This window comes from Nyctereutes procyonoides, unplaced genomic scaffold (genome assembly GCF_905146905.1).
Source record: "Nyctereutes procyonoides isolate TBG_1078 unplaced genomic scaffold, NYPRO_anot_genome, whole genome shotgun sequence".
NCBI lineage: Eukaryota > Metazoa > Chordata > Mammalia > Carnivora > Canidae > Nyctereutes > Nyctereutes procyonoides.
The window spans coordinates 24,525,801-24,540,910 of NW_026575020.1; the positions used below are offsets into that span (position 1 = coordinate 24,525,801).

Genomic DNA, 15,110 nt, shown 5'->3' on the forward strand with positions numbered 1-15,110 from the left:
CCGGGTGCTGGACGCTGGGCGGGCTCGGGCCCGCTTCCCACGTCTGCGGCCGGGGCGAGCGTGTCCTCGGCTCCTGCCCGGCGCAGCAAACGGATGATGGGGTCTCTGGGCGCCCGGCGCGGCCTGGAGTGGCTGCTGGGCCTCTACTTCCTCTCCCACATCCCCATCACGCTGCTCATGGACCTGCAGGTGGTGCTGCCGCGCGAACTCTACTCAGTCGAGGTGAGGGCGACGTCGGTCTTGACCTCCGGCCGTCGAGGTTGGGGCCCCTGCGCGCGCTGCGGTGTGCCATGGCGCTAAGACCCCCACCCCGGGCTCTGATTCTGCCCCCCTTTCCCTCCCGCTTCTCCTTGGGTCTTGCTTAGGCCCTGCCGTGCCCCAGTCCCTCCTTACCTTCAACTCGATGTCTTGCTTGGGGTTTTCTTTGTCCCCGACACTCACCACAGCTGCTGGGGGCAGACGCTTTGGTCCTTTGGGAAAGTTAGTTCTTCCCTGGGCGTGCATAAGGCTCCCCCCCCCCCCCCCGCCCGGTCAGTTGTCAGTATTTGACGGAAGTAGCCTGGATGAACCAACGTCTCAGTCACGCGCTGGCTTTGTGTGTTCTTTGAAAGAGCTCTAAAATTACCGTCTAATCCCAAAGAAATAGTGCGAGTAGAATTAGACCCGTACAAAGGGCATTCACAGATCGTCATTACTCCAATATCGGGATCCAGCGGCTTCTTAAGCTCGTAAGTAACTTAAAGACATCTTTTTAAAGTAGCCTTTTTTGTTAGGTTTGAGCAAGAATGATCACCTGAATAGAGAGGCGAAAAGCTCCTTTTCCTGGTTGTTGATGAGTATTCTTTACCCCAAACTTTGCTTTAATGCTTTTCATCCCTTCAGAGTTACCGTTTTATTTTCCCTGGTCTTTTCATGTCTGGACCCCGAACGTCCTTCCATGGAATCCCTGTCCTCAGTTCTGTGCTCCTCCAAAATGCAGAACTGCAAGACTGACCTGTCTACTTAAAGACTTGATTTTGCCTGTTTTGCTTTAGCTTTTTCTCTGTAGAGCAGGAGTTCTTCGATCAAAAGTCCATGAACCCCCGATGGAGTATATGTGTAATTGTGCCTTATATTTTCTGGGAGGAGAGTCTGTAGCGTCCATTAACTTTTCTACGGGTCTGACCCTCCCAGAAATGCCACTGCTCGAGTACCCCACGCCATAGTCTTTTTGTTTGCTTCTCGATCCAAGCATGACTGGGAAGACCTCTGACTTACCTTTTCTTGGGAAAAATGTAGTAGTGTGTGACAAGAGCATGGGACTCTGCAGGTGCAGCCTGGGGACCTGGTTCTTTCAAGAACTGCTTTGGTATTGTGGGCAAGTCAGGGCTCTGTAGCCTCACCAGCCAAGTAAGAGAGAGCTGGGTTACAAGGTCAGACATGCAAGGCCCATGCAAGTTTCCTGGTGCCACTGTAACAAAATGCCAGAAACACGGTGGCTTAAAACATTTGTTCCCTCCCTTTGGAGGTCAGGGGTGCAGAACAAATCTTGCACGGCTGGTTCCTTTGAAGGTTCTCCGGTAGAATCTGTTCCTCGCCTCTTCCAGTTGGTGGTGGCTGCCAGCGTTCCCTGGCTTGCGGCCATATCACTAAGTCTCTGCTTCTGCCATCAGTTTGCTGCCTTTTTCTCTATAATCCAGTCTCTTTTATAGAGGCACACTCAATCTAGAGGAACACTTAGGACTACATTTAGAGTCAACCCCGTGGCCAGCATAACCTCCCCATCTCAAGACCCTTAAACGCATCTGCAAAGTCTCTCTTGCTATAGAAGGTTACTGGCAGAGATTCCAGGGATGAGGAGGGGATATCTTTGGGGACCATCATTCAGCCTGCGGCGTAAGCCCAGGTAGCACATACCCTTTCTCAGCAGGTCCCCACAGCTCCACACCCTCCACACCAGCCATTAGTTGCCAGGAAGAAAGGAGAGCCTTGTCTGGCTTGCAGAGGCTGCGTGGCCAGCAAAACTCAGGCAGGCCGCCTGTTTACAGTCTTCAATGTTACAAATCCCTTTAATACTGGGCACCTGGGACGCCTGGGTGGCTCAGTGGTTTAGCGCCTGCCTTTGGCCCAGGGCGCAATCCTGGAGACCTGGGATCGAGTCCCCACATCGGGCTCCATGCATGGAGCCTGCTTCTCTCTGCCTGTGTCTCTGCCTCTCTCTCTGTGTCTCTGATGAATAAATAAATAAAATCTTAAAAAAAAAAAAATACTGGGCAGTGTTACTCCAGGTATTCCAGCTGGCACTTTATCTTTTCTGAATGTCCCAATTCCTACAGGTCCTTGCTCGCCACTCACAAAATGTAATTAAAATGTGTCCAGCATCATAAAGACCCCTTTAAGCTTATATATTTGATTTGCTTAAGTTTTATCACCTTTATTAATGTTGACTTACTATAAAAAAAGGTGAAGGGCCATTGCAAGCAGGATCTGGCCAGAAATTGTGTGTGTGTGTGTGGGTATCTGATGCTGTTTGAAGGTGTTAGCAACACAGAGGCATTCTATTTTGGAAGGGCTGTCTCTTTTCACTCTTGTTGCTTTGGAGTAGAGATTTATGGTTTTGTTGCTGCTTTGTGGGTAAATAATAAAATCCTTGAGTTATTATCAGACTCTTTCAAAAAATGCCAAATCTTAACATCTGTTGTGTTTTTCTTCCCTGAATAGAAGGAATTTTCCCCTAGAACTAAAAAGTTTATGGAGATCCAGTAATGGTGTGGCTAAAATTTGCCATTAAACATCTTCCTTGGTTTGAACCGATCAACACTGGGAAGAACTCTTACTATGAAATAGTAAGAATTTTAGTTTTACTTAGAACATGGAGAGGGTGGGGAAGCATTTTGTAGCATCATTTGCAGCTGGGCAGCATTGAATCTCTTAAAAGACAGGTGAGCATCTATGTGTGAAATCAGTCTGTGCTTTTTCTTTTTTTTTTTTTTTTCCATAGATAGAGTGGGGAGGGGCAGAGGAAGAGAATCTTAAGCAGGCTCCACACCCATTGAGGAGTCCAATTCGGGGCTCAATCTCACAACCCTGAGATCATAACCTGAGCCAAAGTCAAGAGTTGGACACTTAACCAACTGAGCCGCCCAGGCGCCCCTCTGCCCTCATTCCAAGGTAGAAAAGTGCAAGATTGTTTAGTAGCAACTCTTGGTTTAGAAAATGTGCATAGGGCCAGGTACATAGTTTCATGGATAACAGTGGTAAGTTAAGTCAGATGTGAGTCCGGTATAATCCTTTTCTTTGATCTTACCTAATAAGGATACTTATGAAAGACCAGTTGCATGTTGAGATTTTTTTTTTTAAGATTTTATTTATTCATGAGAGACAGAGAGGCAGCGGGAGAAGCAGGCTTCCCACGGGGAGCCCAATGTGGGACTCGATCCCAGGACCCCGGGATCACAACCTGAGCCAAAGCCAGATACTCAACCACTGAGCCACCCAAGTGCCCCTACTTGCTGAGATTTTAATAGGATGAAACTTGCATTTCTCTGAATATGTGTTATTTACGTTCAATTAAGTAATCATAACATTTCCTATGTGCGTGCCATTGTTGTAAAGACCATGTACATTAATTCATTTTTATCTTACCAATAGTGAGAGGTAAGTACCGTAACAAGTTCAGTGAGATTAAGTTCTTTGCTCAGAGCCAAGAATTGCAGCCCCTAGGTCCCATACTCTTCATTTGGCAAGGGACCTGTGATTTGCCTTCCATCTGCCCTTAATCCATGCCCTGTTCTGGCTTCATGTGGCTATTATGTGACTGTGGGCAGGTGTTTGGATCATAATTGATTACTACAAGAGCTAGCTGATTAGATTAAGTTTTGCTAATTTCTTTTTTTTTAAGATTTTATTTGGGCAGTCCGGGTGGCTCAGCGGTTTAGCGCCACCTTCAGCCCAGGGTGTGATCCTGGAGACCCAGGATCAAGTCCCACATCAGGCTCCCTGCATGGAGCCTGCTTCTCACGCTGCCTGTGTCTCTGCCTCTCTCTCTGTGTCTCTCATGAATAAATAAATAAATAAAATCTTAAAAAAAAAAAAGATTTTATTTATGGGACGCCTGGGTGGCTGCAGTTGAGCATCTATCTGCCTTTGGCTCTGGGCCTGGTCCCAGATTCCCAGGATCGAGTCCTGCATCGGACTCCTTGCATGGAGCCTGCTTCTCCTCCCTCTGCCTGTGTCTCTGCCTCTCTTTCTGTGTCTCTCATGAATGAATAAATAAAATATTTTTTTAAAAAAATACTAAAAAGTTATATTTTAAAAAAAGATTTTATTTATTTATTTATGAGACAGAAGCAGAGACGTAGGCAGAGGGAGAAGCAGGCTCCATGCAGGGAGCCTGATATGGGACTCGATCTTGGAACTCCAGGATCATGCCCTGAGCTGAAGGCAGACGCTCAACCCCTGAGCCACCCAGGCATCCCAAATTTTACTAATTTCATCTTGCAGCCCTTAGAAGTGACCATGCTGTTAGAGCTGTCCAGATTTATGAAATAGGTAGATCTGAGCAGTTGTATACAAATTGAGTAGAAAATGAAATTCAAACAAACCAGAATGCCTTTTAAATTCTAGGGTAAATCTTCAAAGCAGGTCATTCCCACCAATATTTTTTTAAGAAAATCTAGAAAGCGAGAAAGGACCTTAACCATTTGGTTCAAGTTGCTTGTTTTACAGATGATGAAACAGAGTCCAGGAGAGTTGCAGGGACTTAACCTTTATGAGTATTTTCTACCCCATTACTTCTGCTAAAAAGTGCCTAGAAGGAAGCTAAGGGTATGGCCGTGGATTTCAATTTCAGATTAAGTACAAATATGATTATCACTTGGTCAGTAAACTGGCTATCTAGCCAGAGCCTTTCTAAAATTAATATCGTGCTAACAGAATGTTTGTTTCTGGATATTTGCTTAAAGCTTACTTTCAGCAGTGGGGCCTCTATTTCACAATAGTGAGCCTTTATCTTTTGATTAAAAATTAACAGGAAAAATTATCTTTGGGTTTTCCATTGCAAGCTAAATTCTTAACATTGGAAGTTACCTTTATTTATCATAATATCGAGACGCATACTTGGCTTTGGAAGCAAGTATGTTAAGACAGGATGTGCAATGCCACAATCTGCAGTAGTCTGTATAGTGTGGGGAACCCTACGCTTTGGACCCTTAGAAAGGGCTCAGAATGGGCAACCTCAGACCTTCCTGCTGGTTTTGTCTGCCAGGAGCCACGTCCTCACGGATCTGCATCTTGTGTTTTAACAGTGTAATTAGGGTGGGCCCCAAGCTGGAACTAAGACTGCTGACCCTCCTGCCAGTGACATGGCCTAGCAGCTCTGTAATTTGTGGTTTGGACAGTTTGTTCTACAAATATCCCACTGGGCTTCTAAAAGAAAACTTCAGAACTATGGTAGTTAAGAATGAGGAGGAGCTTGAGATTTAGGGATTAAATTGTCTAAAATTGCATCTTTATAGAGGTCAGATCTCCCTTCCATCCCCACTCCCTACACACACGCGCGCGTGCAAGACAAACTCAGTTCATTTCTGTATGTGAGGCCATCTGGCCCTCAGAGCTTCATGTGCAGCCACTGTTGTTCAAGGCCAGATGGCAGGATGCTTCTCACAACTGTGCTTTACCAAGAATGAGTGTTGACAGATACGGGCCTCTGTGTGTTCATTCCGCAAACTAAGAAGCTACCAATGCTAGGCATTGTTGCTCTTGGTAGTGGGCACCACCCCGGGATATGTGTTGTCACTGAGTCATGGTGCCAGGTAGCACGGGTCACTGTCAGAGCTGGGGAAAGCGGCCCGGAGGAGGGAAGACTGGAGTCAGAGCTGGTGAGTTTCTGTGAAGTGACCATCTAGGCTGCCCTGGGGCTGGGTAATGGTCTCCTCTCGCGGGGTGGAGCTGCTAGCATGTCATGCCAGCATGTCAGCATGATCTTTCTGTCTCCTCAGTTGACAAACCTGCTGAAGTGGTACACTACGGAGTTCAAAGACCCTCTGCTGCAGGCTCCTCCGACGTGGTTTAAGTCCTTCCTGTTTTGCGAGCTTGTGTTCCAGCTGCCTTTCTTTCCCATGGCAACGTATGCCTTCTTAAGAGGTTGGTGACTGGTGGGGAAATCACATTTTTGCCTGAAGTTAGGACCCAGAAGTCTTTTGGGAAAGTGTCTCAGAGAAAGGGAGTGGTCTGTGTCGTTGGTGTGAGGGTGACCCCGGCTGGGGTGGGAATGGCCTGGAGAGATCTCGGGCAGGGACGTGGATGCCGCTCCAGCTGGAGCCTGCTCAGCTGGGCTGTACGGCTGCCTCAGTCAACTGGAAATCTCTCGTACACCCAAGGCTGCTTACAGATTGAACCTGTCGCTTTTTTGGGGGGGTTGGGCGGCGGCTATTTTTACTTATGCCCCTGCAGAATTTTTTTCTTATCATTGGCTTTTCTGATGTGGGTAGCACCACACTGGCTTTTAAGCAGTAGCATCAAGCTCACCCCTCAAGGGCATAACTTCTCATTTATTCTCACAGTGTTCCCCTGTGACTACTGCTTCTAGAAAGACGGTGGCCATGTTCCTGTCCGTGATCACTGAGCTCCTACAGCGTATTTCCCCTCGGAGTCCCCAACTCCATGTCTTGGCAGAATCTGTTGGTCTTCTCACCTGTAGATAATTACTTAGCAGATGCTGTCGGCACCCCCTCCCCACCCCACTAAATCGTCATGGCCATTTTACTGCCCTAGAGTTCTTCCTGCAGTAAATTCTGACCCCCGCCCTTGGTTCTCTGGCACTCAGTGTGCTAGAGCCCCAACCCTGTGCTCGGCAGTATTATAACACTTCCAGTTTTCCGTGTGTTTGCACTTAGAAGGGAGGTGGAAGCATTCAGCTGAAGGGAGCAGAGGTGGGGAATATTGTGGGCGCCCCTGGAGTCACGAACAGACCTAATGCTTCTCTCTTCCTCCCACTTTAGGAGGCTGCAGGTGGATCCGCACCCCTGCAATCATTTACTCCGTTCACACCATGACCACTCTAATTCCAATTCTCTCCACACTTCTATTTGAGGATTTCTCCAAAGCCAGTGGCTTCAAAGGACAAGGACCTAAGACTTTCCGTGAACGACTAACCCTCGTATCTGTCTATGCCCCCTACCTTCTCATCCCTCTTATGCTTCTGCTTTTCATGTTGCGGAGCCCCTACTACAAGTATGAGGAGAAAAGAAAGAAAAAGTGAAATAATGACTGGCCCAGCAAGAAGACGCCCAGAGGGCAGTTTCCTGTTGGACCCAGTATGAGGAAAACCTCTCAGAACCCATGTCTTCAGCAGCATTTGAAACACACCAGCAACACATAAGAGCAAGACTCTGGCAGGGGCCAGAGTCAAAACCTCCCTGAGGACCCAGGCATACACAGACCAGTCACCTGAGCACGGACACAGGGGTGTGGGCTAGGCTATCCAGAAGTGGTGCCAAATACCTCATCATGTGCCCAAGTTCCATTGTGAGCATGACCAGACCAGATACTGGATAAACTTCCAAGAAATGTGGCCTGCTTGGCATGTTCATGAGTCACTTGACCCATAAGGCACATGTGATTAAACCCTTGACTCCTGATTCTCTACAGCATATCCTTTATCAGTGAAATGAAGGGTGGCATGTTTCAGGCCATTTTTAAGTTTGATTTATGCCTCTTTTAATATTAAAAACTATCATGGGGTTGGTTGGTTTTATTTTGTTTTTTTTTTTTGCCTCCACCCTTGGTTGGGGAAAAGGTTCTGCAAGAGGTTCAAACTTGGTTTTACTCAAGGGTCAGGTTCGGCCTGACTTTCAGAAATGGGTTAAGCTGGAAAGTTTTGTTTCTGTCTCAAACAGGTCATCCCAGAAAAGATTTTTTTTTTTTTTAAATCTAATTCATCCTCTTTCCAAACCTTAGTCTTGTTTTTACAGACCACCTGACAGAAGTCCCTTCACTCTGAGGTCTGGTGTCTCAAACCTGATGTGGAAGTGCGCTTCCTATTGGATCACTTCACCCTTCCTTATACTTTGATCATCCTTCCTAGCTTGTTCACCAAGTGGCTTGGAACACCACTTCATTGGTGTTCCTTAGCTTTCTTTAAATTTATACTCACAGCCAACTCAAAAAATCAAACACTTGTGAACACACACGGAAAATAGTAACTGGTCCTGTTTGGTTGCCCTTTTTTGTCTGTTTTGCTCACAAGCCATACTGGTCTGATTGTTGGGAGTATCATCTGACTCATATGTCTGGTCCAAATAAAGGTACCTGCTGACCACTGCTTGGTTTGTTTTATGGACTATTAAGGGGCTAAAATGCAGGATTCTTTCAAGGTGTTAAATATACATTTCAAGGGCACCAGGAAAAGAGATAGATCAAGCCATTTGAAAACAATAATTTATTGCTCTTCCTTTCCAAAGCTATATGAATTTACAAAAAAAAAGAAAAAGAAAAAAGGATCAGAGTGTACAGACTGCTCAGTTCAGGCTAAGAATGCCAAGAAGTGAGAGCCTGGACCACCATGGCTACTAGGTGTTCACCAGCAAATGCACGTGGCGATCTGCAATAAGCTCCCCCATATTGGTTTACTGCCTTCAGAGATGCTGTGTTCCTTACACACCATCTCTTAGGACAAACGTGGGTCATTAGTCAAGTCACTGGAACGGCACAGAGGTTTTTTTGGGTTTTGTTTTTTTACCCTCCTGCTATAAAATGAAACTTTCAGTTCATTTCTGAAAAATAAATTGGTCAATAAATTCATTTTGTTCTGCTTCTACTTTACACAAAGCTTCATATTCAACCCGATACCTGAAAAACAAAATTGTGAGAAGCCCTAAGAATGGATGAAATCAACCACGGATTTAATTCTACAGAAAAATATAACTGATTTTGAACAATGTCAAGACATGGTGTGAGTTCACAGTGACGTTAGGATAAGAAAGAACAAAGGAAAAAAAAAAAAAAACAGAGGCAAAGCCCAACCTAGGGCCACCCGTAAGAAGTCTCCAGCCCTGCCCAAGAGGTTCTTTCCTTTCAGAGAACCAGCCAACTCCGCAGACAATTGCTATCTGAGCTTTCAAGCTCTCAAACTAGTAGAGGTGGTTTTTTACTAACAAATTTTCTATTCTCATTAAATGTAATTTTATTTTTTAAATCTTCAAATCAGGATGACAAATGAGATACTATTCTGGGAGGACGATGATGAAAGGTAAGAGGTGACCAATCACGAAGGAAAAGTAGAATTGCAATTGAGTAAAGAACTTGCCTTATACATCATAACTTCTTACCTTTCAAGCTGCATTTTCTTTTCTGCTATTAGTGCTTGGAGTTGCTGCTGTTGGGCTTCTCTTTGTTTTGCTATAGATTTGAGCAAGTTCCGAGCACCAATGGCCTAGAAAAACAGTATTATCAAAGGTCATGGCTTCATTAATACCATCTTCAGCATTAAGTCCTCGGCCAAGGAAGGGCCACTTGGCTATCTCAGCGCCCAGCCAGCAAGACAGTCAAGTCCCAGAGCTTCGGGAATGAGGAGGAATGACTGATCCCAAAGTGCCTGATGAGACCCAGGCTGCAGTCTCCGGGGCATGTCTACAAGTATCCCCGAGTCTGGCACACAAGTGGTCAGTGGCCCAGTTGGTGTGCCATTTTGCCTTATGTCCTTTGCCAAGTCCTCGGTACCACGTATGCCTTCATTGCTTCAACTTACAAAATAAGCATAAAACCAACTTATCTCAGTGTTGTGAAGATTAAAGAAAAGAATAACAAAGTGTACTAGCATGTAAGAGTTCAGTAAGAGGGTAACTGGACTTGTTACTTAAAATCCTGTTATAAATAAATAAAAATCCCACAGGCCCCACCCCACCTCCAAGAAAAAGTCAAGATGGTAGGAGGAGAAGCCAGTGAACCATGTCCCAGGCCAAGATTTAGAAAACATGCTGATCTTACCTTCATCTTTTCATTTTCTGCTTCTTTTGCAAGTTGGTCAACAAGCTCAATTAAACCACCAACTATTTTCTGAAACTGGCCAATTTCTTTTAAGGAAAGAACAGAAAATAAAAAATGTTTTATTTTCTCCATGTGTTTCCCCTGTGGCAAGAGGGCAGGGCTAACTGCCCCTTCTAACTTGTGTCAAAATAGTTTGGTACCTGTTGGCCTAAAGTCTTCTGCCCTTGATCTAAATCCAGAGAAGGGTGCTCAGGTACCCAGGACTGGACCAGGGTGTACTTGGACCTTGAGTCCCAACTGAGCCAGCCAGCCAGTGACTGTTAACCTCAGGTAGGAGGCTCCTGTTGGGCCCATCCTCTGCATAGACTCCATCCCGCTTTCCCAGGAGTGATGGGAAGCACAAAGGGCCATGTTCACAGTAGGACTGACTGAGGACATGAACAGAGCCTCCTGCCTAGCCACAGATAAAGCACTAGATTTCAATCCATGGTGGTTGGAGAGGGTGGGGGGAGGGTTGCCAACTGTGACCAGAGCTAATAACTCAAAGCATTTAAGTGCCTAATCTCCCATTTGCTTTTTTCAATGTCCTTGAGTGTGGTGGGATCTCATTCTACTGAGATCCTGAACTAGGACTGAACTAGGACCCAGGAAGAAAGGACAATATGCAGTGAGAAAACTGTCAATGGAGCCCATGCTGCCTTTCACCAGTCGAGCTCTCTACAGACTATGGCGTGCCCAGAAGGCTCAGAAATCCCTGCTCTTCAACCAACAACAGAAATTCCTGCTTCAGCTAGAGCTGCTCTGTATTCACTGCCACTGGGCTTGCTTGCCTGGATATCTAGCTAAAAAAAATGACTTCGTTGAGTCTGTTGAGCCTCCAAGAAATCCAATCATGAATACATAACTATTTCCCCGCCCCAAGCCAGCCACAGTTCTGCCCCCCATGAAGTTCGAGGTTTCTGAGCAAAAAAAAATCAAGGATGAGATACCCTCTCTCCATTTCACCATTGGTTTTCATTGGTGCTCTGTGTCTGACTACATGAGAACATTAGCAAGGAGACAAGGCGATTGGTTTCTGGGAATTCACAAAGGCCTGACACAACTTCCAGGGAGCCACTAGCTCCATTCTGGCAGAGACAAGAACTGCGAGTGGGAGTGGGGCCCAGCCAGAACAGCTCCAAGCCAAGTGGCACCATGTCTCCCTGAGTGACACTCACTGTCCACAAAGTCCTTGCACTCCTCCTTGAGCTCTATGGTCTGCTGGGTGACCTCAGGGTCCAACACGCGCAGCTTGTTCAGTTCATCAAAGTGCAGCCCTGCTTCACCCAGGATGTCCTTGGCCATAGCTGTGAAGAAACCAGCCTCAGTTCCTGATCACTTCCCAGCCACCCTAGGAAATGCCTGCATCCAGCCCAAGCCCACTCCCACTCCCAGACACCAGTGCCAAAACGCCCAGATTTTCCTCCAAAGGCTCCCCTTCCCTCTGCCTCCATCTCTCTGAGCCTCACCTGTTTCCCTTCCGGCTTCCCTAGAGAAGAGAAGCTCTGTGATAGTGGCAGCCAGGAGGAAGTGTCATAGGAGCAAGGGTCAGGAAAGAATAAAGTCCAGGTGGCTTGTCACTGGCATCGTTCATTCAACACACATTTCTTGAGTGCCTACTACATGCCAACACTGCTAGATGCTGGGGGTACAAAGATGAGCGCAACATGGTGCCCGCCCGGGAGGAGTACATAGTTTAGCTGGAGGAAGACAGACATGGAAACTGAGAAAGTATACTGTGTTAAGTGCTTTTACAGAAATATCACTGTTGCAGGAGAACAGAACAGTTAACAAGGTGAGGGAGTAACATTTGAACTAAATTCTGAGAAGCCATAAGCATATTTATCCCCAATTATGTACCCAAAAAGACGTGAAAGATCTTTTCCAGCACAGTACTAGCATAACACCAAAAGCAAGTAAAAGAGGAAATCTGCATGAATTAAAAATCAGAGTTAAAAAATAAGCCAGAAATAAGAACATTACCCACAATGTATGCCACAGGCTACGGCATGCTGGCCTGCACTAGAACCAAGGTCGGTTCCATCTCTCTATAGCAGAAAACACAAAAAGGAATGAAATATCAGCAAGAACGTATCAAGTGAGGAGGCTACGGAAAGGCTTTCCAAGCAGAGAAAACAGTCTGGACAAGAACGTGAAGTCAAACAGGCTAGATCTAAAAGATGAAAGTGCGAAGGGCAGAGCTGAAAAAGTCGGCTGGAGCCAGACCAGGAAGACCCTGTGTGCTGCCCAGCTAAGGAGTCTGGATTTCTTTCTGTAGGCAGGTTTATCTTTTCCCTTCCCAGGCCACCCTGCATCCCTGGTCCAAAAGATGCCTCCATTCTGGGAAGAAAACACTGAAAACTCACATTCATCCTGGCACACACACACAAAATACAAAATATATATAATTTAGGTTTTATTTATTCACAAGAGACACAGAGAGGCAGAGACACAGGCGGAGGGAGAAGCAGGCTTCCTGAGGGGAACCTGATGTGGGACTTGATCCCGGGACCCTGGGATCACCACCCAAGCCAACGGCAGATGCCCAACCACTGAGTCACCCAGGCGTCCCCAATGCACACAAATTAAAAAAGGGAGGCAATTCCCAAACGCCAGGTGTTCCAAGGGCTACCACCTGCTGGCCCTGCACCAGCACTTTCCTCTGCTCTCACCTTCCCTAGCTATTTTCCTTCCAGCTTCCTGAGAGAAGTTCTGTTCCACATGGGGTTGTTATGGGAGTAACTTCCCAGAGCAGGTAGACCATAGGAGAATTGTGTCCCGTGGCTGCCAGAACTGATTTTCAAGACAGCCAAAAATCCAGATTTATATATGAAATCTGATTTTTATTTTATTTATTTATTTATTTATTTATTTATTTATTTATTTATTTATTTATTGAAATCTGATTTTTAAAGGTAAATACTGAATTCAAAACTTTAAAGGAAAAGCCACATCCAACACTGTGGGCCAACTAATACATGTCTATAGATTGTGTATGACTGGGACACAGAGTCTCTGGCCTACTGGAATCCACTGAAGGAAATAGGCTAGCATCTGAAACATTTTAATCATCTCAAGCTTCCTTTTAATTGGGCTTTTTTTAAAATATAACACACAGTATATTAATTTCAGGTGTGCAATATAAAGATTCAACAATTCTATATTCTCTGCATCAGGATAAGTGTATTCTTTTTTAATAAATTTATTTTTTTATTGGTGTTCAATTAATTGGGCTTTTTAAAAAAGATCTGCCTTCCTGGGACCTGCCTGAGTGGCTCAGTGGTTGAGCATCTGCCTTCAGCTCAGCTCGTGATCCCAGGCTCCCGGGATCAAGTCCCACTTCGGGCTCCCCTGCAGGGAGCCTGCTTCTCCCTCTGCCTATATCTCTGCCTCTGTCTCTCATGAATAAATAAATTAAATATTTTATTTCAGAAACACCTACTGAGTCCCTGCTCTGCAGACAGAGTGGTGAAGAAAATGCTTTAGTTTCTGATCTCTGGACAGACAGTAAACAACCACAAACTGTGAGGACAGTATGAGGAAAAGCACACGGTGCCATATGAAGCTGCAGCAAGAGGACAGAATTCATATGGGGCAAGGAATGTCTCAACAAAAGCTTCTGAAAACATGACACTTAAGCTGAGACCTAAAGAATGTCCAAAAATTTGCCAAGTGAAGCAGGGAGGAGGCATTCCAGGCAGAAGGAAAAGCATGTGTCAAAATCTTGAGGCTAAAAGAAATGTAATGCATTCCAGGAACCATAAGGCTAAAACCCAGTGAACAAGGGGGCATGTGGAAAGAGGTAAGTGTAGATGAGGAGGCCTGAGCGTTCATGGAGGGCTCTGAAAGCCACAGTTATGAACGTGCGTTTTATCATAAGGGTAGTGGGCAGCCAGCAAATTCTCAGCAGGAAAGGCAGACATATGTGTCTTTTAGAACCATCACTCTGACCCAGGGTGGAGGAGGGAACAAGAGAGTGGGGTTACACATACCTTGTTCATCACTGTAACCCTAGCATCTAGCAGGGTGCCTGCACTCAGTAAATGTCTGTGGAATGAATGACTGGAAACAGAAAAGGCGATTACAGTACCCAAGGCTTGGAAGAAAAGCGTCCCCATTTGCGATGTTACATAAGCTGATGTAATTAGTAAAGCACCGACTGAATGTAGGAGTCTGGGACGAGGGAAGGAAAGAGGCAGGCAAGATTCCCATGTATCTGGCTCGAGCGCCAACTTTTAAGTTCGGTGGGCAGAGTTGAATGAGACGGATAAGACCGGATAAGGAGGGATCCCTGGGTGGCGCAGTGGTTTGGCGCCTGCCTTTGGCCCAGGGCGCGATCCTGGAGACCCGGGATCGAATCCCATGTCGGGCTCCCGGTGCATGGAGCCTGCTTCTCCCTCTGCCTGTGTCTCTGCCTCTCTCTCTCTCACTGTGTGCCTATCATAAATAAATAAAAATTAAAAAAAAAAAAGACCGGATAAGGAGGGCAGGGAGAGGGTTCACAGCCGACTATCAGATTCCCTCCCAACTCCCACCACACGTGCGTGTCTGAGCATCTGAGGAACACCGGGCACCAGAGCCGCGCGGGGCTCCCTGAAGATGACGGCGGCGGCGACACTCTCCGCCTCCCTGGCTCTCCCAGACCCGTTCCCGGCCCCGCCGGCAGGCGCCATTAGCGGGATAGTCGGCAAGAGGCGCCGGGCACACAGGTAGGAAGACCTGGGTGATGGAGCTGGCTGTCCACACTACGGAAACGCCTCGAACTTCTGGGCCGCGGTTTCGTCACAGGGCCGCTGCGAGCATCAACGCAAAGCTCCAGGCCCCAGCTGGTGTCACACCGCTCGCAAAGACGCGCGCGGAATCCCCACGTTTCTTTCGGCCTGTCAGGTTCAGTCGCCCCGGGTCCGCCCACGTCCCCCGGCCCGGAGTCGCTGCCTACCTGGCAACCCCGTAGCGGCGGCGCGCTACCGCCCGAGCTGTTTCCTGCAGGCAGCCTCTCTCCCCGGGCAGCAGCAGCCGGCGCCTCGCCCGCCGGCCTCAGCCGCTGCCACGGCTACCGTTTACCCGTAACGTCATTACCTGACTGCGGAAGTACTTACCCCGCC

General features: G+C 46.8%; 2 protein-coding genes across 3 annotated transcripts; one reads left to right on the forward strand and one right to left on the reverse strand.

The window, feature by feature from the left end:
* TMEM97 (transmembrane protein 97) lies at positions 1-8,299 on the forward strand. Its single transcript, XM_055327524.1, has 3 exons — positions 1-222; positions 5,979-6,123; positions 6,981-8,299. The coding sequence occupies exons 1-3, from the start codon at positions 94-96 to the stop codon at positions 7,238-7,240; spliced, it is 534 nt and encodes a 177-aa protein (XP_055183499.1). The 5' UTR covers positions 1-93; the 3' UTR covers positions 7,241-8,299.
* A 101-nt stretch (positions 8,300-8,400) lies between these two features.
* IFT20 (intraflagellar transport 20) lies at positions 8,401-15,091 on the reverse strand. 2 transcript variants are annotated; one of them, XM_055327540.1, is made up of 6 exons: positions 14,945-15,090; positions 11,475-11,705; positions 11,184-11,312; positions 9,967-10,052; positions 9,309-9,412; positions 8,401-8,829 (listed from the first exon to the last, which is right to left on the reverse strand). In XM_055327540.1, the coding sequence occupies exons 3-6, from the start codon at positions 11,308-11,310 to the stop codon at positions 8,748-8,750; spliced, it is 399 nt and encodes a 132-aa protein (XP_055183515.1). In that variant the 5' UTR covers positions 11,311-11,312; positions 11,475-11,705; positions 14,945-15,090; the 3' UTR covers positions 8,401-8,747. The 2 variants fall into 2 exon arrangements, with proteins under 2 accessions (XP_055183515.1, XP_055183510.1); XM_055327535.1 differs by lacking the exon at positions 11,475-11,705 and having other exon boundaries at positions 14,945-15,091.
* Positions 15,092-15,110: the final 19 nt, after the last annotated feature.

Excerpts from the sequence above, each read along its gene's own strand:
- TMEM97 (XM_055327524.1), top strand. The coding sequence starts at position 94 with ATGATGGGGTCTCTGGGCGCCCGGCGCGGCCTGGAGTGGCTGCTGGGC. Across the intron at positions 223-5,978 it reads GCGAACTCTACTCAGTCGAG|TTGACAAACCTGCTGAAGTG; the intron begins GTGAGGGCGACG and ends CTGTCTCCTCAG. Across the intron at positions 6,124-6,980 it reads AACGTATGCCTTCTTAAGAG|GAGGCTGCAGGTGGATCCGC; the intron begins GTTGGTGACTGG and ends CTCCCACTTTAG.
- IFT20 (XM_055327535.1), bottom strand. The coding sequence starts at position 11,310 with ATGGCCAAGGACATCCTGGGTGAAGCAGGGCTGCACTTTGATGAACTG. Across the intron at positions 10,053-11,183 it reads GTGCAAGGACTTTGTGGACA|AAATTGGCCAGTTTCAGAAA; the intron begins GTGAGTGTCACT and ends TTTCCTTAAAAG. Across the intron at positions 8,830-9,308 it reads AAGAAAATGCAGCTTGAAAG|GTATCGGGTTGAATATGAAG; the intron begins GTAAGAAGTTAT and ends TTTGTTTTTCAG.